The 22,054-nt window shown below is 36.0% G+C and overlaps 1 protein-coding gene and 1 long non-coding RNA gene across 11 annotated transcripts in view; both read right to left on the reverse strand.

The window, feature by feature from the left end:
• Window positions 1-2,545: 2,545 nt before the first annotated feature.
• On the reverse strand, window positions 2,546-18,120 carry LOC307009473. Of its 6 annotated transcripts, XR_013800043.1 has the most exons (9): window positions 17,831-18,120; window positions 15,287-15,389; window positions 14,896-15,020; window positions 14,702-14,770; window positions 9,154-9,290; window positions 6,284-6,425; window positions 6,072-6,157; window positions 4,151-4,192; window positions 2,559-3,248 (listed from the first exon to the last, which is right to left on the reverse strand). It is a non-coding gene; the product is annotated as an uncharacterized lncRNA (long non-coding RNA). The 6 variants fall into 6 exon arrangements; XR_013800041.1 differs by lacking the exon at window positions 4,151-4,192 and having other exon boundaries at window positions 2,546-3,248; XR_013800044.1 differs by lacking the exons at window positions 4,151-4,192; window positions 6,072-6,157 and adding an exon at window positions 10,561-10,744 and having other exon boundaries at window positions 2,566-3,248.
• An 871-nt stretch (window positions 18,121-18,991) lies between these two features.
• The window catches only part of aspg (asparaginase homolog), a 37,215-nt gene continuing 34,152 nt past the window's right edge, over window positions 18,992-22,054 (reverse strand). For 4 of the 5 annotated variants that reach the window (XM_079632460.1, XM_079632458.1, XM_079632461.1 and 1 more), the window contains 3 exons: window positions 21,939-22,010; window positions 20,668-20,694; window positions 18,992-20,309 (listed from right to left, as the gene is read on the reverse strand). In XM_079632460.1, coding sequence (XP_079488586.1) covers window positions 20,277-20,309; window positions 20,668-20,694; window positions 21,939-22,010 — 132 coding nt within the window. In that variant the 3' untranslated portion in view covers window positions 18,992-20,276. The remainder of the gene's footprint in view (window positions 20,310-20,667; window positions 20,695-21,938; window positions 22,011-22,054) is intronic. The other variant, XM_079632459.1, reaches the window with a different exon arrangement.

The following is a 22,054-nucleotide window of genomic DNA, read 5'->3' on the forward strand; positions in this document are numbered from 1 at the left end:
AATGCATGAGATGTTTCTAGTCCCCTCTATTTTGCCCCTCTTGATTACGAGACACATGCACAATCGATTTGTCCACAAACAGTTTGATATGTGTACAGTGGGTGTAAGATGCACAGCTTGGAGCCTCTCTGTATGGTATCGTCGGGCTCTTTAATTAAAAGCAGGGTCACAGGTCGGTCTTTTGGTTGCTTAATGAACTGATGAAACTGTTGAGACACGATAATTGTGACTATTGATTTGCATGACAGTTTGCGCTCATCTGTGTTTGTTCGCTCTCGTTACCTAGTCGTGCCGTTGTCAAAGCTTAAGACAACGCGTTAAATCTTAAGTCTCGGACAATTTAATCATGCAGGCAACCGGCGAACCAGCAGAGTCCGTCAATGGTCCCCAAGAGACTTATATGCGGTTCAGCACCACGGACAGCACACCACTGAAGACACACGACTATAGGTCAGTTTGGTGTGTGTCTGTGTCCTGTTAACCTTTAGCTATGAAGAGTGTTTAGGGGGCAAGAAGCTGATATGTTGATACTGAATAGGCAAAATGGAAATATAAGTTGAGCAACTAATTACAATTCAGCATTAGAAGTTACACAGGGAAACACAAGGGGGCACAAGAGAGAAAGTCTTTCAAATATATTTGTTAGGTTTTAAATGTCTTTAATGTGTTAGACGGACCTATACACATTATGTCTAAAAATAAATTCATTAATTAAATGGATACAGTAAAGAAAGAAAAAAAGCTGACCCACTTAAAAGGGAAACTGCTAATATGTCCTGCAATAGACTAACCCTATCCCAAACCCAACCTTAATTTCTGGGACACACACACACACACACACACACACACACACACACGCACGCGCACACACGCACACACGCACAAACACCTACATACATAGGCTACATGTTTAAAAACAACAACACACACAAACACACAGACACACACACACACACACACACACACCTCTAATTTCTGGGGACATTGTCAGAAAAGCTGTCCCAGGTTTTAGCTAGGTTAGAACACCTCCAACCCCCCCAAAAAAGCTCAACAACAATTCTGACTTTTTAAACAGAAATCCCCGTAACGCAATTTCCCCTTAATGAGACAGAAAGTGAATCAAAAGCAGAGTTAACACTATATATCTTCGACCTAAAATACACTGCCCGTGAGTCTAGCGTCTACAACAACCAATCATTTTAACAAAATAATATATTTTACTCTTTATAACAATTTAAACTGTTTTAGTGGACAATGAAGTTATAATTCCATCTCAAGCGTTTGACTGACACATGTTTACAGTAAATATTTTAAAAAGTTGTTAAACATTTACAGAGCGAACAAATCGTTCAGGTCATCTTTGTCCCAGAACCAATGACAGTGCCTCCCTGATCAAGTGGTCCTAAACATTTCACAATTTTGAGATAGAACTGTTGAACTGTTAAGAACCACTGCACCAGAGAGACCAAGAACATCCACATCTGAAGCCGTCCAGGTTCTCCTCTTCACCTGTTCACACAGAACGCGTTCACTCGTTCAAAAACAGCAGCATGGAGAGAGAAGTCTCGGGACGTGTTTCCAGGAGTTGACCTGCGTTTAATGCTCACGGAGGCCTAAAAACAGCGAGACGGACGTAGAATAACGATTAAAAACGGCACAGACGGAACGCGAAAGTTTCGGGAAGGTATTTCTTCTTCAAAAAACGATCTCTTTAATCAATGACAAATATCTTGCAGAGCACCTGGTTCACGTTTCCATCCGATATAAGCGTCCCATGAAAAGACTGTTTAAAAAGCGCAAGCAGTTCTCCTGGAACGGTCTGGCCTCGGCGATGTTAAAGTTGGGTGTGCAGTCTTTTATACTGTGCGGTGCGTTGGATAACTCACACTGGGCTTTTCATTCAGACTGGAATGACGACTCTTCAGGTCCGACCGGCTCATCTGGGTTCCTGGGCAGAAAGAGCAGTCAGCACTGCGTGCACGATACACGACCGTTTACCTCACGCTGTTCTCTTCCAACTTTAGTTTAGTCTGGAGATAAATCCTCATTCTTAATTATCAGCATGGTCCAGTCAATATACAGTGGCCCCAAAAAGTTTTTGGGACACTTAAACAGCACTCTATATAGTAGTCAAAATTTGAAGTGGATCAAAAAAGTTCATCAAAGTTGTTCTAAGACAAGGTTTTGTTCAAAAGTCATGTAGGCTATAACTTCGATGAAAGGTTTTGATCCATTTCCAATGTTCTACTGTAGTTTTTCTTCATATTTGGATTTTGATAAGACAATATTTAACTTAGCTCATTGTTATAATGTGAAAAAGAATAGAATAAAATAATTTTGTCTGTGCTTACAACGAAATCAATACTGATTGCGATTTGTTAAAAGGTTAAAAATAAGATTTTGGCAATATCTAACTTTAGAATATGCTAAAAATGTTAAATCAAAAAGTAAATCATTTTGTGCTTGTTAATTATATTTTTTAGCATCAAAGCGTATTTTTTGCTACTCTTGTCCTGACAGTATAAAAGGATAAAGATAGAGATGTGCTGGAACATTGCTACTTTTAGGAGCATTTTATTGATTCAGCGATTAGAATTTTATAAACATAATTAAAAATGTCCCTTTAGTAAAGTATAATTCAAACATTACTTAAATCTGAATAGGAAATACAGATGTACACGAAGAACAAAACTAAAGAACAAAGAAAAACATCTGACATCACTAAATTTAATATCCATTCTTTATGAACATACTTTTTTGATAGTTCCCCAAAAATAATTTATTTAACATTTTTAAGGAAAATCCAAATGATGAATTAAACATATTTGTAAATAAAGAATGTAAAGACATCAATACGCTTCACTGTCATTAAAATGCTGTACATTTTTAAATACTGTAAGTTTTATAATAAATAAATAAAAAATGAATAAGAATGTAAAGCATTTAAAAAAAACAATACAATATAAAAAAACATTAACATCAAGCACTGATCATCACTTTCCCAGAAAGAAAACACAAAAAAAACAATACTTTATCATATTATTTTACAATAAAAATTCCCTTAAAAGTATAATTATACAGTTGTTATGACTTGTACTGTAAACGTCACAATGCGTTCAGATCCGATAGCTTACTGTTGCAGTGTTTTTCTTCAGTTTTGCTAAAAATGAGAAACTGGATGGACAATAACGGCAGGAAGTGATTCGAGATCTTGTTGGACAAGCAGTAAACTTGATAAACTTGCCGTTCTAGAGAACAGACAGAAAAAAAAACAAGTGTGGTCACGTGCAGTTGAAGGGTTATTTATTTGTTAATGTGTTAAGCTTTCCTGAAATTGTATTTAAAACTACGTTATAATTTCTCCAAAGAAACTAAAACTATATACATTATATATAAGTTTCTGTGTGTGTGCAAGGAAAGATCCACTCTGCCTTGTCTCGACGGTTCAGGATGCTGGTGGTGAAATTGGTGTGTGTGGGGGGGTGGGGGGGTATATTCTTGGCACACTTTGTTTAAACGCTACAGCAGTATTGTTGCTGACCACGTCCACCCCTTTATGACCACATAGTATGATCTTCTGATGACACACCATGTCACAGAACTTAAATCATCTCAAACTGGTTTCTTGAACATGTCAATGAGTTCACTCAATCCAATAGAGGATTTTTGGGATGTGCTGGAACGGGAGATTCACATGTGCAACTGATAAATCTGCAGCGACTGTGTGATGTTATCAGGTTTCCAGCACCTTGTTGAATCTATGCCATGAAGTGTGTGTGTACTGAGAAGTGCTACATGAGCTAGCTTTACTTTTTCAATTGATGTCACTTGTCAATTTTAACAAGTCTCAGTAAACTAATACACAGTACTATTTGGTGGTAAATTGTTTAATATAATTATTATTATTAATAATACCCATTGAGCACTCTTGCTTTTTATCATACTGATATCTGACCAGTTTGCTTTGACGACGACACAGTTCAACCACGAGTGCTCTACATATCTTTGGTGACATTAGGGCTGACTGACTGACGGTTTGGACTCTTGTCATGTTTACAGCCAGATACCAGAAATATCTTTGCCGTTTCAATGTAATGTTGTTTGGGAGCATTTTAAAAGTTCATGAAAGTCCCTGAATGACTGGTCAGACCTGAGTGAATGAAGAGGCCAGGGTAAGAAGAAATGTGTGTTTCTGTGAAAGAGAGAAAAGAAAAGACCAGCACAGCTCAGTTCCAGTATCCTGCGATTCATCACGAGAGGAGAGCTTCAGTTTTCCTCAGCACCTCCACAACATCCAACATGCAGACATAGAAATATGACAGAGAAATGAACTATAGAAAGTCTTACGATTGGTCTACGGCACTCTACCATCTATTTAATTCAATCTGTGCAAAATGAACTACATTTGTACAGTTTTACATTTGTACAGTTTTTAAACATGTTGTTTGTGAAACCTCTCCTCAAAAAGCCATATGATTTGAGGCGTCACTCGTGTCCATGTCCAAATAGCACACGACCGGTTATGTTCTGACGTTTAAAGGGATAGTTCACCCAAAATTGTTATCATCAATTACTCCCTTTCATGTCGTTCCAAACACATAAGTCTTTAGTTCATCTTTGAAACACAACTGAAGATATTTTTAATAACACCTGAGAGATTTCTGTTCCTACTTTCAAAGTCCATTCCACCAAACCTTCCACCCTTCAAAAAGTGCTTGAAGACACAATTGCTTCATATGAAGGCTTCTGCACATTAAACATTGATCAGCGCACAATAGATATAGCACATATATGGTAAAGCAGCCTGTTCTCGCGTAAATGCGTCTCTATAGCACGCAGTGTGTTTATCGTGGAATTTATACGCAAAAGAGTTTTTTTGCATATGATACGCAGTTTACGCACTTCATTGCGTGTAATACACACGCACCCCACACCACTAATTCTACCCCAACGTATAATACACACGCACCCCACACCACTACTAAACCTATAACCTACCCATGTGTGTCCTATGCACGTAAAAACTAATTTTCGCGTATACATTGCACGATAAACGCATTCTCATCCTTGGGCGTCATATACTGACACTTTTGACAAATCGTCTACATCCAACACACATGGCACCCTTTAGCGTCAATATGACACGCACAGAGCTTTGTTCGGTTGTGGTTGGGTTTAGGTCTGGGGTAGGGTTAGGGTTAGACCGCTAACACACTGCGTGCTAGAGGCGCATTTAGTGTGATCGGGTTGGGTAAACGGACATGGATTCAATTTATTTATATGGATTGATTTTACAAAGTCTAAATGAACTTTTTGAAGTTGTACTTTCAATGGAGAGACACAAATCTCTCAGGTCTCATTACATTTACACTAAATGATTATGAGACGCTTTTATCCAGAGCGACTTACAAATAAGGAGAACAAAAGAAGCAATCAAAGTAACAATATGGCAACAGTATGCAAGTGCTGTGACTAGTCTAGTCAAGTGTTAGTATTAATGGGTCAAGTGTTGACGAAAAAGATGCGAACGAAAGGTTATGGGTTTGGAACGTCATGAGAGAGAGTAAATGACAGATTTAAATTTAGTAGTTAGTGCTAAAGTTGCTAAAATCCTTAACAATAATACTTGTTATAGTGATACTTGACTAATAAACGTTGCTAGAGCAGATAACACTCGGGATTTAATGAATTGTTGCCCATTACACACTGGCAGCAATGTCTCACACAGGGACAAGCATGGACACCTGAGAAATCCTTGTTTACTCAGTTTAATTGGGTTTAAGTGTCATTCCAATACCAGCCATAGGATAAGGGTGCGGAGCAGAGGTGTAGCCGGTAATTAAGAAAATATTGAAGCATGAGTTGAAATGTATTATGGGACTGAACTCTTGCTGTCATTGGTTACACAGGCTTGATTAGAACCCTATAGATTTCAGTACGGTGAAAATAGTTTTTTACATTTTAAAAAGAATATGCATGGCTAAGCAATTGCCATTGTATACTTGGGAGTTGTTTGCTATGGTGATATAGGTTGTTGCTTACTAGCCCAAATAAAAAATAAAAAAGCCCACCCTCAAGATGTGTCCAATGGTTTGGATCCCTCCTTCAATGTGGGCATGTCTATTGGATTTTACTTTATTGTCCAGCAGATGAAAGTCTAATAGCATAGAAAAGTCATTAGCAAAGACCACAAATGAAACCTTAAGTAGTCTTATTAATCTTAGTAATATGACTAGGAGTGGCACTTAGTTTGTGCTAATATGAAATAATGCAGCAGTCTTACATAGTATCAGGGTGTAGTTGTTCCCTAATCTTTCAGGTCCTTCACTTCAGACCTCAGTTTGGCCCTTCCCAGCCGAGCTCTGACAAATCTGGTGACAGTCACCCTTCCAGTTGGTTCTGTTTCTCTTCAGTAGTCAGAGTATCTGCCAAACATGAAACTTGAATCAGGTAGGGCTGGTTTAGAAAACACACCTTTCTTTCTCTTGTTGGATTTTTTCAGATTTATCCTTGTTATTTTATCATCTTCAATTAAAAAAAAGTCACAGATCCAAACATTTCTTGTACGTCCAGACAATGTACGCCACAGGAAGTGTCGCCCTGTCTCACTGCATCTAAAGAAAAGTGTTTTCCATCAGGTTCCAATGACTCAGAGCGAGACTGAGTGTTGCTCCCAGGTCAGTTGAACCTGTCATTGTTTTTAAAAAGGGCCGACGTGTCTGGACTTGCACGGCAAACAGAAAACACGCGCGTTCCATTGATGACTAGATATAGCCTACATGACTCGAGCAGCAGAACGCTTATTTTGAGACCTGAACCACAAACAGACTTTTCAGGGGGTTTTCTTTTCAGGTTCTTTAATGGCTTTGAACACAAAAGAAGGCAATAATACATATTCTAAACAATCTACCTCATGATTAATCTAATTAAGCGTTTATGGTCGCTTGAATCCCAATCTGTCTCTTGACATGATTTTATTAATGCCTTGTTCTTAAACTGTCTTAATGAGGTTGACACCGCATGTAGTTCTGATCATGCATTGCTCCGCAGAGACAGACTGAGTAAGACGTTTAAAGGCTGTTGATGGTCCATAGAGAATTCGAGGGGGAGATTTTATCCTACTTTCTTGTGTTGTGCCATAATTTGCTTCGCTCGACAGATTGCAACATGGTCATTAAGATACATTTGTATTATCAGTCTGAGGAATTAGGCCAGACATAGACAAACATGCACTCAGGAGAGATTTGTAATTGCCGTGTATGCCACGCAGTTGTACTGTGTCATCTGGCTAGCAGTCGAGAGCTAGAAAGCGGATGAAGAACACCGGAAAATGACCATTACAGGAAGAGCAGGTTTGATGATCTGTAAAATACTACTAATCTGATTGAAGTTTTTAACTGAATTGCAAATAATTTTTGAGTTTGTCATTCTTTAGATAAGAGGGATGAGCAAAACATTTATTTTATTTTTGACTAAGAGTCATGGCTAAATGACTTTAACAGAAACTAAGCACAGAGCTTCAATAGATTAATTAGCTAATTATAACCATACATTTTTAATATTTCCCTTAAGCTTAGTTGCTACGGTTAACATAAGGTCACTGTGATTTTGCCAATTAAGACATGTATCTGGATCATCAACATATTTTTTTAATCCTGGAACAACAACTGTCTGAAAAATTTGTCCTATCCCTACTCCTAACATAACCCTGCCCATGGGCATCGGAACCATTGTATATGGGTGGGACAAGACCCACCCACTTTTTAAGAACAATAATATTGGACCCACTCACTTTTACATTCAGTGCATATGTCTGTTCGCTTTTCAGAGCGCCGTCAGTCAAATCCATTCCACTTGAGGAATTCCCTAATGAATTAAACTCCATTTCCGCTAAAATCGCTACATTATATTTCTCAACGAGCCGCAACTGACGAAAATAACCGCCCGTTTTACCCTTCCAGTCAAATATCGCATTGCAAACATCAATAACAGCTTTAAGTTGTCAAAGTTGGCTAATGGCTAATGACCATGGTATCAGCGGGATAATCCAGCGGGTTTTAAGCCTATACTTGACATAAACCATAATCTTGTCGCTCAAATCTGATTGGTTGATTGGATGTTCCAGGATAAAAAAATATGTTTACTTGGTGAAATCTGGTTTACCCATAAGGTTCAATAACTATATATTTTTATTGCACAAAACTATGCATTACACATTTTAAAGGGAATGTTACTCACAGCAGGAGCTTTGAAGAAACTATAAAGGCAATAAAGAAATCTAGTTTAAAATGTGTCAAGTATAATATTTGCATTCATGTTTGTTTCATATTGTTTAGAAAAAGGTTTATATTTGTCAAGGTAAAGGCATTTACTTGTTTGGTGTACAAAATTAACATTTTACAAAAATCAAAACATACTTTAATTCAGAAATGAAATTAATAATTATATGTTTATTATAGAAGAGGTGTATTCAAGTAATTGTAGTTTTGAATTGCATTTTTAATGCATGTTTGAATCAAATGTCTTGAAATGTATTGTTTAAGATGTTGAATTTGTTACAGAAATGGAACTTTAATGGCTGTGACAGTGGTGTGATTTTAAACGCAGGCATCTTGACACTAAGGCCCAGGGCAGGCATTTAGAGAAAAAAAAGTGGGTCAGCCAATTATTAATTGAGACGGAACATGTAAATCTTCAGCAATTTCTCAGAATTACAGGGATATTGGGAGGAAGATGGTGTGAGTTTCCGCACATGCTCTGAATAAATGTTGTTTCCTGAATGCCTTGGGACGATTTATCATGCAAGTACAAAACTAAGAGAAAGAGAATGACAAGTTAAAGAAACATGGAAAATGTATCATTTAAGACTGCTATGGAGTAATGTTTAAACTAAGCTCTACAAGAAAAGAAATGGCTCTATAAATGAGATGAACAAACTTAAGTATAAAACTAAGAATAAAAAGTTTCAGTTTGAGTAAAGGCAAGAAATGTGTTACGTGAAAAAGACCTGTTATGCAACATGCCCATACACATCTCCACACCCGTGCACCAACTAGGCGAATCAACGGCATAATATGCAGTTACAGCATTCAGTTACATACACAACACAGCTTTCTAATGCATAAGGTCCTACACTAATCCATCCAGCCTTACCTGAGGTGAACGTCATAGAGAAGTGACGAAAGCGATCTTTGGCATAGACCGTGGCCCCATTACTCGACAGATACTCCCTGATGTGTGCTGTGGAGGGGTGTGCGGCCATCATAATCTGCCATACTCAAGTGAGTGCACTATAATAAAAAATAATAATAAAAATCAGTACAAATTTCTATTCATCATAGAGTCCTGAAAAAAAAGATCACTGTCACATGAGGTTTCTGGTTTACCTGTGTTGTTAATTCTTGTTTCCTTTCCATTAGTTGTCATGGTTTCTAGGTATGTTCCATTTGTTGCCATGGTTTCTCATTTTTTAATTGATTAACCTCACCTGTTCCTTGTTTTCTCCCTTCACTAAGGGGCTGTCTACAAAACAACACGGTTTTCAACTAAAAACGTGAAACATTTTATGCGTTTTGGCCTTTCATTTACACAACAGGGGTCCTGAAAACGCAAACTTTTGAAAAGGGTTTCAAAGTGCAAGTTTTTGAAACCAATACCATTATCGTCTCCGTGTAAACTACAAAAACAAAGATTTATGAAAACGGTGATGACATACGCATGCGTATAAGTGTTCAGTCTTTAGGCGTGTAGTGTTTCTTTACAAAGTGACATCCCCAACTACTGGCCTGGCATGAATAATACAGCGTTTTTTGTCGTTTTCGTGGACCCATGTGAACAGGCATAGTTTTGCGTTTATTCTGTTCTCCTGCGGGTTTGTTATTTTGTTCGTATTGTTAAATAAAGTGACTGCTGCGATTAGATCCAGTCTCACACCCTTGTGACAATCACAGTTTCTAAGCAGCACAACTCTTTGCAACATTGATAATAATAATACATGTTTCTTGAGCACCAAATCAGCATATTAGAATGATTTCTGAAGGATCATGTGACACTGAAGACTGAGTACTGATGCTGAAAATTCAGCTTTGCCTCACAGAATAAATTGGTCTTCATAACCTTGAAATAATCACTTTGACGGAAACTCAAATCTACAACATAACTTTAGGTGAATCAGGATTAAGGCTATCAGTCATATCTATGACTATACAATTAAAGAAAGACAGACATCTCAACAGTGAACTACAGGCCTTATCTGAATATAATCTTCTTTTTTTTTTTACCAATGTCAAGCTTTAAGACGTGGAGTTGCTTTAAAGAATGTGTGATGTGTCCTTTAAAACGATTGTCAGAACAGGTCTAAAAACTAGACTAAAACAGGTATTTGAACATTTGTTTTTGGAGGAAGTGGCTGTATGCCAGATGCTCCAACCTGACTGACAGTTTGTGTTGTAAGGAAATTTGAAGAATCACCCTGAGAGCAAACATCTTTAACAAAGAGTTATAGTACAGTCATTGCATAGGCATGTTCTGGTTGTATGGTATGTTACCACAAATGCTCACCATTCACTGTATGGCCTTCTAAACCCTCACTGTATGGATCTCATCCAGCAGGTCAGTGCGGCCGTTTGGGGCATTACATCTCCAAAATTACCCCCTCCGTATTATTTTAATTAATGTGCCCTCGCAATCTTTAATCAAAATATCTTCCCCTTCCTCTTGCAGCGACATCTCTTCTCTTCACTGACTGTGTGTTTTGGGGAGAGGGCGGGACAATCTTTCAATCACATGAGATCACAGCAATAAAGTGCAACAGTCGGGTTCCGGAGGAACTCCAATCATTTTGAACATTAACTTGTAAACTTTTAAAGACAGCCCTACTGTGAGCAATGCAGGTTGTTAATCCATGGTGCCATCAGCCTGAATTATTTAAACTTATTTTTTAAATAATCGTGTTTAACAGCATTCATGGTGGAAAACTACACTACCCATGATGATGTACAGAAAAATCACACCAATCAAAGTAAAAAAAAAAACCACATGCACCAAAAGAGCTCTTTAGCTCCTTCCGCCCACTCCCATGAAGCACTGTGAGAATTACATAATTGAGTCGATCTCTCTATGCTCTCAAAATTAATACACATACACATATATGTATATATTATGTATGCACATTTTGCAATAAACTTAAAATATATTGTTTTTATACACATAATGCATTTGTAAATTAGTAGTTTTATACTTCTCTGTTGTTTTTAATTCAATTATGCTGTTCGCAATGCTACACATTCTTGTACATTTGTCTTTTGGTCTGACCTTTTTTGTTTCAAATTAAAGCTTGTGTTGTGATTCACCTCATAGCTGGTTGGCTTGGTTCATGGCTTAAAACTTCTTAACAAAGACTCCTATGGGAAAAATTTATGGAAAAAATGGGGATGAGCATTGTTGCATTCTATAGCAAACCTCAACGATCCAATCAATTCCCGATGGACAAACTCAAGTCCCTATATTATTATTATTAAAAAAAAAATTCAGATACATCACAAAGGAAGCAACCTCAAACATATTAATGTCGATAAAGCAAAATTATTTGAACAATATAAAGTCAACATGAAACAGCATTCAAAAGCTATTTTACATCTATAATATAACAAATCAGAGTGAAACAATAATGTGCAAGAAAAAAATATGTAGGTTGGGACTTCATTTTATCCATAGAGATTGATGTATTCCAGAGGTAACACTTTCGAAACACTTTGAAAATATATTTTTCAGTGTTTCAGAAGCTCATGGAATCAATCTCAATTTATATAAAAAATGTTTTACTATCATTGCCATAATTTAAGTTTCCAAAATTAGAGTACCAGTAATGTTAACAGACATTGCATTACTTGTCTAAAATACATTAAAGTCACTATCGTACAATTGTCCTGACATTATAATGAAGAAAACACCTTAAAAGAGTAATGTGCTAAAATACAGACTGTTTATTAAGGATAAAAAAGGATAATATATATATATATATTACATATATATATGTATGTAATGATTATGATTATTTATTTATTTTATGAATATAACAAAATCCGAGTGATATAAAACATAAATAAATACAGACAGTATGTTTCTAAGAAATTTATTTAAACTACATTTCAAAAAAAATATTGTCCTTTTTTATCCTTAATAAACAGTCTGTATTTTATTTGTCATTCATAATAAGTGTGTGTGTGTGTGTGGGGGGGGGGGGGGGGGGGTCTATTTTAACTTCATACTGACTTGTGGAGAAACATGTAAGATCCATCTATTAACAGACACCACAAGCTTTTTAATGTTTTAATTTTACACTTTCTTGTGAAGTGTCCCATTGGGATGACGAGCCCATCACGTCGCCACATTGTTATACTTGAGGGTGTGTGTGGCCCAATAGTCCCACAGAGAAAAGAATTAACGACGCTGAAGATTAAATTAAAGCCCTGGTGGACCCCACGCCTGCTACGGCACATCTGGAGCTGCTACCAAACATCAGCACGCTCAAGGACATTTCAGAGACATTGTAGACACAGGTCCTGTGGTGTAAAATCAAATCGAGGATAGCTAGCCTACAAGTTACTAAGCCAATATTAGTTCACTAAACTACAGAAATGGCACATAATGCAATAGGTAGCTGTGAATGAATACTGAAACTTTAGTCAGCACCTACAGGCATCTAATAGGAGGTAATTTACAACATAGCCATGCAACTTTCTTTGTGTGGTAAATATCTACAATTTGTTTGTGTCTTTTTAAATTTTACACTATTGTAACAACCAAAAAGAGCATATACCCCAATTAAATGATATCCCCATATTTCCATTGCAGTGCTGCAAGAATAGGGTTAGGAGGACTATAAATGAGTGTGAAGATGAATCATAAAAACAGAAGCGTATTTGAAGGATCTGCCATAAAAACTGAGGTCATAAAAGAAGATAAAAAAATGGGAGGCACCGCATGGCAAAAGAGCCAGATTGAGGTAGTAAATACCTGCTCCTTCCCCCATGCTGCTCTTAATAGAGGCGGCGTAAACCCCAATGCCAACTCCTGGCTTTTCTGTAAAGAATTAGACATGCTCCATAACTCGGTCTCATTACATACAGACCAAATAACAGCATCTGACTAAATAATACACTGCAGCAAATCTGTGAAGTGCTCAAAAAGCAGAACGTCTGCGTGTGAATTAAACTCATGATATGTAGCAGATTTCCACACACCGGTTTTTCACTCAAGATAAATAATATTTGACAAAAATATGTGGCAGTATCACACTGTTTAACTATATCAGCAGCAATTCCTTGAAGAGACCCCGCCCCACACACAGACACAAACACACACACACACACAGAGACACACACAAAATAATAATACAATTACATCAGTAATGGGGGAGTTGCCACTAAATCACAAACAGTGGCAACAATGTCCTGCAGTGTGACATTCTGTATTTCATCCACACACACACACACACAAAAAAAATCTTAGAGTTATAGTATGGAAAAAATCATGCTTTTTTGATATTTAAAAAAGTAACAATTATGAGACAAAAAAAAATTTTAATTGACAAAGTACAAAATATGAGTTAAAAAGATAATTTTATGACAAAAATATGAAATTATAAGATGAAGGCAAGTATGACTCTAGAACCTAATGATTTTTTTTGTTGTTGCTATTTTTATACCAACATATATCAGATGTCACCAAGGTTTTGGCTGTCTTAACTTACTGGAACTCATATTTTTACTGAGGTTACAAAAATATTAAATACAATATTATAATACTAACTAATATATTTAAAAAAATATGGTACATTTAGATGATATTTATAAAAAATAAAAAAATTGGGATCACAATTTTCTGAGCCCAAATTTGTCCATGAAGGATCAATTAATGGCTGCTTTATGAGGGACGCTTGAGGAATAAATAAATAACTTAAAAAGTGGTTATCAGTTAAAACACCTATACTGCATATTATATATAGACTAAATAATAAAATAAACATAAGAAAGGTTAGTTAAAAAGGTTAAACTGCCCAACAATGAATTGTTGCTATTTAATGCTCAGTTATTACATGCATCCAACAAACATATCTCTGCATTTCTTAGTAGCTTAGACAGATTTATGATTGCAATAGTGCATAAATGGAAGAACTGAATCACTGTCGATGTCGACAGCATTGGCTAAAGGCTGCAGGTTCTGTCAGACGAATGCATTAAAACTTCCAGAATCCACTCTGGTGACAAATAGTGAGAGGGTTTTTCTTGTTCAAACTGTGTTTCATAATTGTACATGTCCTTTATTGCACGTCATCGTATTTTCCCTCAGATGCAGTCGTCAGCTTTCATTAGAACACCCTAGCATGGGCCGAATGAACTTGTACTGACTTGTTTCACACATGTACATGGTTGTTGCACATTTGTACTGTCTGTGTTTACAGTACGTCACTGAGCAATAGACTTGACAAAGCAAAGAGTTAAATGTGAATGGCAGAATCAGAAGTAAGTTCAAGATTTTTGTGTAAATAATGTGATGTGTTTTGTACAATACTGAATACAGTGTTCGGTAAAAAATGTATGTTATGCAAAAGACAAAGAAGACAAATATTTGCCTGTATCATGGACATACTGCACTTGAAAATGCCACAAAAACATCTCTGTGAACAAACGCCTCTCACCTCAGGGACGACAAACTGTCCTGCGATCAACAGCGCCACCAAGAGGTTGACCTTCCCGTCACTCCTCATCTCAAGATGGCCACATAAAAAGACAACAACACACAATTTTGGCTGCTGCTATGAAAAGTCTTAAAACCAGAATTATTTTAAACATTTACTGTATCTACTTTAAAACCTATTTATTTAAAACCTACCTATAAATTTACCACGTAAAAACTGCTTGTTTTGTTAAACTCTGGATAATGTAATGATTTAGAAGGCAGAGGAGGTCTGTCATGCAGGACGACAAAGTCATCGTGGTCCTTCCTGATAGCTTTTTCTGCAAACACAAGGGTTTTTTAACATGTATGTAACAATTTTTTGTACTTGAAATCTCCATATGCAAAAAGAGTGAACAAAGTGCAATAAAATAAACACTTAAATATCTTTTTTGGATGTTTTCTTTCTGCTAGTCAAAAAACTATGGTTTTGCCGGTTGTATCTTGCCTTAATATCTAATATATATATATTATTATTTATTTATTTATTTATATCTCAAAAGAACAGATTCATATTCTGTTATTAGTGCCAATGTCAAAAGTGAACCTCAATGTCTTTTCCAATAGTTGACCCGTCATTTGGGATAATGTTGCAAGAGTCGAGCAGTTCTCTGAAAAACGTACAACCCCCCTGGTCCAGTTTAGATCGTCTGAGGTGAGCAAAAGAAAGAAAAATTACAAAATGAGACGCATTTCCAGTAAACACACATTTGATATTTCCTTCAAAAGTCAAGCAACACAAGTTAAACCAATTAAAACAAACATAAAAACTCAACTCAACTTTTCAAATGGACATGTTTGTAGACAATGAGAAATGGATAATTCACACACAACCAGATTCACACACAAAAAAACTAAAAGGAGGAGGGGGGGGGGGGGGGTAAGTCCCTTTCAGGGGCTCGTCTGCCTGAGCAGCGGGACGTCCCCTCAAGTGAAAGGCAAAGTGCAGACACGATGATTACTGTGTCTTTAGAGAGCGAGGGGAAAGATGAGCAAATGCTGTAAAGATGCGAAATTCAGATTTTTCTGGATGTGCATCGTGTCAGTGGGGGTTATTGGGGAGCGCTGGGGGATTTGCCCCATTTAAGCACAAGTATTGGCCAGATTTGCACAACCTTCTCCATGTTCTAATTAAAAACAGACGGCTTATCCTAAAAGTGCATAAATATTCATGTGGCCCCCAAAGTGCAGTTACATTGGGCCACCCTTGTAAGGTGCACAGATGAGCTAATAGTGTCATGTGGCTGCTTAAAGCTTGTTGAACAGATTTCTTTAATCTCTCCATTTTTAAACAGAAATCCCTCCCAGTGAATAAAGGCATGGAGGAGGGTGCAGCCCAGACCTTGTTCAGTGGATCAATAGAACAGCAGGGGCGAAAACAGCCCAACACACACACACACACACGCAAGAACCCCAACTGTTCAAAGCAGCCTCCCCACAGAGGAGCCCAAGCATATGTTTGTGATCATTTAAAAGAAAGTGTGCCATAAGAAAAACATACAGTGAGCTTAAATGTCAGTGTCTCATTTACCAAACATGTTGCTATGGCTATGAGACAACGTGTTGTCTAACATTTCATTCACAAAATAAATCATCTTTGATTATTAGTCATTTGACCACTTTAGTCAGTCATCTAATGTGGAAACTCCCCCAAACGTTATATTATTAAAGTTATAAAAATAATTAAAGTAGTAACAATTAACAATTCGTTAACATTAGGTCATGCATAATAAATTAGCCTAACATTTTTACAACAGATTGACTTCTTCAATCTAATAATTAATGTAGGCCTATCACAAATTTCACATCTATTCTGTTCCTGAAGGATAATCTCCTGAATGATGTTTGATGGGGAGTGTTCAGCTCAACTTGTCTAAAAAATCCCCCAGCTGTGCCTAATAGTGTTTCATGGTTAATTCACCCATAGATGAAAATTCTGTCATAAGTTACTCACCCTCATGTCATTCCAAAATCACAAGACTTTCGTTTATCTTCGGAACACAGATGAAGGTTCTTTCAGATGATGATATACCTGTATATCACTTACAAGTCACCATATTTTTTATCTATGTTATGTTTTTGTTGGCAAGTATTTGTTCACAGCCTCTGTGTGAGTGGTTGTATTCACTTAAATACTTAGGCTATCTTTTTAATGTTTTTTTTTTGTAGTGTGTTGATTGTGGTATTGTTTATGTTTTATTATTCTATTGTAATGCGTTTTGATTTGTCCCTTGTTCTGTATTGTACAGAAAACACCTCGAAAACGAGATGGTTCATATCAAGGGGTTTATCCTATTCAATAAACTTATATACAATACTTTTAATGAAATTTGAGCAATTTCTGTCCCTCCATAGACAGCTACGCAACAACCACTTGACACTTTGAGATCATAAAACTATAACCCATATGAATTGTGCAGTTTTGTCCACATTTTCTGAAGACTCGATCACTTTATATGATGAACATATTTAATTTAGGCTTTTATTCACATATAAATATTGATCAGTGAACATAAACAGAAGCTCAACTGTCTGCTTGACAAGAACAAACCTCTTGCAGAAGCTCAAACGTGCTGCGTAACTAGAGAGAGAATGAACCTCATTGGTTCTAGAAGTCAAGCAAACCAACAAAGTTTACCACAACTGATAGTTGATGAATGCTTTTATGTGAATAAGTTACAATCCTAAATTCAATCTGTTTCTTCAAAACATTTTGGATTAAACAGCTCGAATCAAATTTGATTCGTTTTACGATCTCTTTGCAAACTTTTTGAAGCGTCAAAGTGGTAACGTTAGTTAAAAAATATATCTGTGTTCGAAGATGAACAAAAGTCTTATGGGTTTGGAACAACATAAGAGTGAGTGGGTAATTAATGACAGAATTTTAATTTGTGGGTGAACTAACCCTTGGGTAAAATACTTGTCCACTGACAAGTGACAACAACAAATACAGCAACATACACAAGTAAACAAGCAAGAGTTGGTTTAGTCGTCGGCAGAACAGCAGCTCCAGACAAACTACTGTAGCTAACGTTACAACAAAAGCATGTCTTGGTTCTGTGAAACAGCACAACCATGAAATGTTACTCACCTGGAGCAGAAACAACACATCCTCGACGTCCGTTCTCAGGCCTTCCCGCTTTGGTCTCTCCAGCGCTGGAAAGCTTTTTTAATGCGGCTCCTAAAGCTCTTGCCTGATCATAACCCTTCTTTTTCCAGTGATATTGCTCTTACCTTTCTCTTTGTAATGTCTCTCAGCCATCTCTCTTTCAACAGTCTTTCTTCAAAATCAAATCTCCCTCTTGCTCACTCTGGCCCCTTCTCTGCTGATTGGCTACATGTGTGTTGTGGCGCTCAGTCGCTAGTCTGCTCTGCACCATCATTTGTTTTCATTGTACTACCAATTATATAATTAATTATATAATATAAAGTAAAAATCACTGCTATTATATTTAACATAATATAGGTTACTTATATTATATATTACTTATGTTTCCTATTTTAATTTAAATATCCCTGTGATGGCAAAGCTGAATTTTCAGCATCATTTTTCTAGTCTTCAGTGTCACATGATCCTTCAGAAATCATTCTGATATGCTGATTTGGTGCTCAAGAAACATTTTTAATATTATTAGCACTTATATTATTATCAGTATTGAAAACTGTTGTCCTGCTGCTAACACAGAAAACAACTAAAACAATTCTGCTCATGGTGTTATAAGAATTTTACAACAGAAGTCAGAGTCAGAAAAATGTGTGATAAAAGCAGCACAAAGTAATACATAATGAGTGAGTTTAAGCGGATTACAATCTATAAATGGCAGATATATATGGTCGTTCATGGGACCAACGATTTTGTAAATAAGGCCAAGTTTCACTTGTGATTTATTTGTATTTAATTGTTATTTAAAAGTGAATTGTATGTTATAGTTAATTTTCAAGTTTGTTGTTGGGAAACTTTCTAGGTCATATGGAAAAGTTGTAAAGGTAGGGTAGGCAATTTCAGAGTGGCTAACAATACAAAATGGCTACTTAATATCTCTGTTTACCTTGTTCGGTTTAATCAATCTAAGATCTGAGCTTGTAAGACTACACTGCTCAATAAGGAGAATGTTGATAATGATTATTAGTTTGAGACATCACTTCTATCCGGACAAAGCTGAGAATTGTTCAACATCCGAACCAGAATAGAAACGTTTTGTTGGACACTGTTGTCATTTTCTCTTTGCATGAGAATTTAATTTCACTATTTAGCAACAAAACATATTTATTGCCATTTGGAACAAGAAAAGTACAGGCAGGCATGTTAATTTGCATGTTTTAAATAGTATAACCATATGCTTTTGTGATTTTATTGCAACAACAATTTAAAAATGGATCAATAAAACAATTTGATTGAAACTTTCACTGAGGTGAACTAAAATTCAACAATGCCTCTAATGAATACAAAACACAGATTTACTGAAGAACAAAATTAAAGAACCGGACGGTCCACTACATTTTGGTTTACAAACATTGTTTTCAGTGTAGTCACTCACAGCCAGGGCAAGTTTTAACAGACAACTAAACATTCCTTAAACATCAGACAATTTGTTTGGTTTGCTTCTCTCTAAATACAGTTTGTAAAACCATCCTTACTCTTCACTGCAATTCTGACTGTTTTTGCTATTAAAAGTACATTCCGATAAAGGTGACAGCGCTGAGGTAGTGAATCTGATATATGTGAACACATGAAGAACACTGGATAAAGACATAACAGCCATTAGTCCTGACAGCCTCAAATATTGAAATCTAAACAATAAATGTATATATATATATATATATATATATATATATATATATTCAAATGATTATATTGTTGGACATCAGGAGTTACAATACCCTGTACTGTAGTCTGGATATTGTGCTTGTACATAAATAGTATTTATGATTGTTTTACTGTCAACATCACATACATTCATATCTGATTGCTTATTGTTTTAGAGGGACGGATATAAAAACATTATGGCTTGTGCTCTTTATGTTTTAAAGAGGTCATATGATGCTTTTTAATGTTTTCCTTTAGTGTGGTGTGTGCATGTATACAATCTGCAAAGTTACAAAGCGCAAAGTTAAAAGATGAGGCTTCGGTGAATTGAAGTGTTATTGTCATGTTGCAGAGACGTCGTGTGTTTGGATGCGCGAGCAAAACTGCTTTTGCTTACTGAGGTTAATCAGTACAACCCAAAAGTTTGCTTGTGCATAGCACATTTTACAGAGGACAGGTTCCTGAAACTGGGACTGGGAGAGTACAAGGCCTCCTACACACAACGTTTTGAAGAAATGAGCGCGTTTCAGACAGACTGGTAATAAAGGAGCTCCAATAATGTGAAAAACAATGTGTTTTTTGAACGTTAAAGCATGTTAACCTATTCTATTACACACAATAATAAAAAATAATTCACTTTTAAAATTGCATCATATGACCCCTTTAGGATTGGCAACTGGATGGATGATAAGGGCAGAACGTGATAGGTAGCAGGACGGCCTCCTCAAGATCATGGACAAGCAGTAAACTCAAACTCGCCATTCTAGACAACAGACAGAAAGAGAATAGTGTAAGCATTACTTGAGTTCTGCACTTCAATTGCAACAAGTTATGCAATGTTCAATATGCAAAATCTAGATTGTTGTCACAATGTTTATTATTATTATATGGAATGATCTGGATGCACATTCTAATGCATTTAACCAGTTTTTTTTAAGAAACATTCTGTTTTGTCTAGACCAATATATCTATATGTAAAATTTCAATATGTCACTATTGGCAGCTAATTCACAATCATTCACAATTTATGATATAAAATGGTCAAACAGCATAAAGTATGACTGCGCATGAACAGATAAACATTAAGTGTACTGAATAATATACAGCTAAACACAATTTACCTCCTCCTCATCCCCCTCAAATACTGGCTGCAAGAAAAAGACGAGGGATGTTTTGTTATCTTTTTGGTAAATTCAATTACACACTAAACATGCCACAAAGACTGAACATTTCATGAGCACATTCCCTTAAGTGTCTATCACAAAGGTGGATGTTTCACAAACAAGACAGGAACATTCACTCAATGTGTATGAGTGTATCTGAAGGAAACATCAAGATGTCCATCAAGCTATTAATTACTGTGAGCCTGAACCTGTATCGTTTTACCACGGGAGATCAACTCACAGCCCTACCATTGAGACATGCACTTACTCTGAAGCATGCACTTAAAATATATATATATATATATATATATATATATATATATATATATATATATTGTGTGTGTACAATATATGCATATAGATTTTGTTAACACTTTATTTTAAGGTGACGTAGTTACACTACTACATGTACTTACTATAAATTATGCATAATTACTAACCGTAAACCAAACCCTTACCCTGACCATAACTCTATAGTAGTACATGTAGTTAATTCATATTTCTCAGTACTTATTTAAGTAGAATGTAACCATTTCACCTTAAAAAGTGTAACCTAGATTTTTTTATCACATGAAATGATGAAAAATGTGTTTTCATTTCCCTCTTACGAGTAAAATGACTTAAACTGTTTTTACCTCATTACCCTCATCTGTCTGATGCTGGAAAGTGAAGAGCATCAGTAAAAAGATGTTTTATGAAAAAAATACTTACAATCTGTGGAAAGGTATACTATATATTTCAGTTAACACAATTATTTGGGGGAGTAGACATGCATAAACTTCAAATTTAGGTTTCATATGGTTTTGAAAATGTTTAAACATTTTCAATTGAATGACTCTAAAACAAGGCATGTGGTGAAACCATTAAGTAAAATCACTGTAAGTGTATACATCTATATCATTATTTAAAGTTTTTCTTTAAAAAAGGTTAAGTATTTTTATGTAATGTTAAGATTGTAAAATATTTTATATGTAAAATAAAAATATTATGTCTTTGAAAAACAATTGTCTTAGAGGAGTTGCACCACATGACATTTTACATGAAATGTTGCAATTTTTTATGTAATTAATATATACAGTCGTCAACATTTGAAATGGATCAAAAAAGTTAATCAAAGTTGTCCTAAGACAAGAACGGGTATTGTTCAAAATGCATGTATATAACTTTGATGAAACGTTTTGATCCATTTCAAATGTTGACTACTGTATATATTAGTTTTTGTTCCCTACCTGAGTTTGGCACTGAGCCAACAGGTACTGTTGTAAGAACGTAACAGCCTCCTCACATCCAGTGGCTCTTGCCTACATGTGAGAGAAGCCCATTAATAAAGGTTTACAGCAGGGGT

Source organism: Phoxinus phoxinus (assembly GCF_949152265.1).
Source record: "Phoxinus phoxinus genome assembly, chromosome: 13".
Classification (NCBI taxonomy): Eukaryota; Metazoa; Chordata; class Actinopteri; order Cypriniformes; family Leuciscidae; genus Phoxinus; species Phoxinus phoxinus.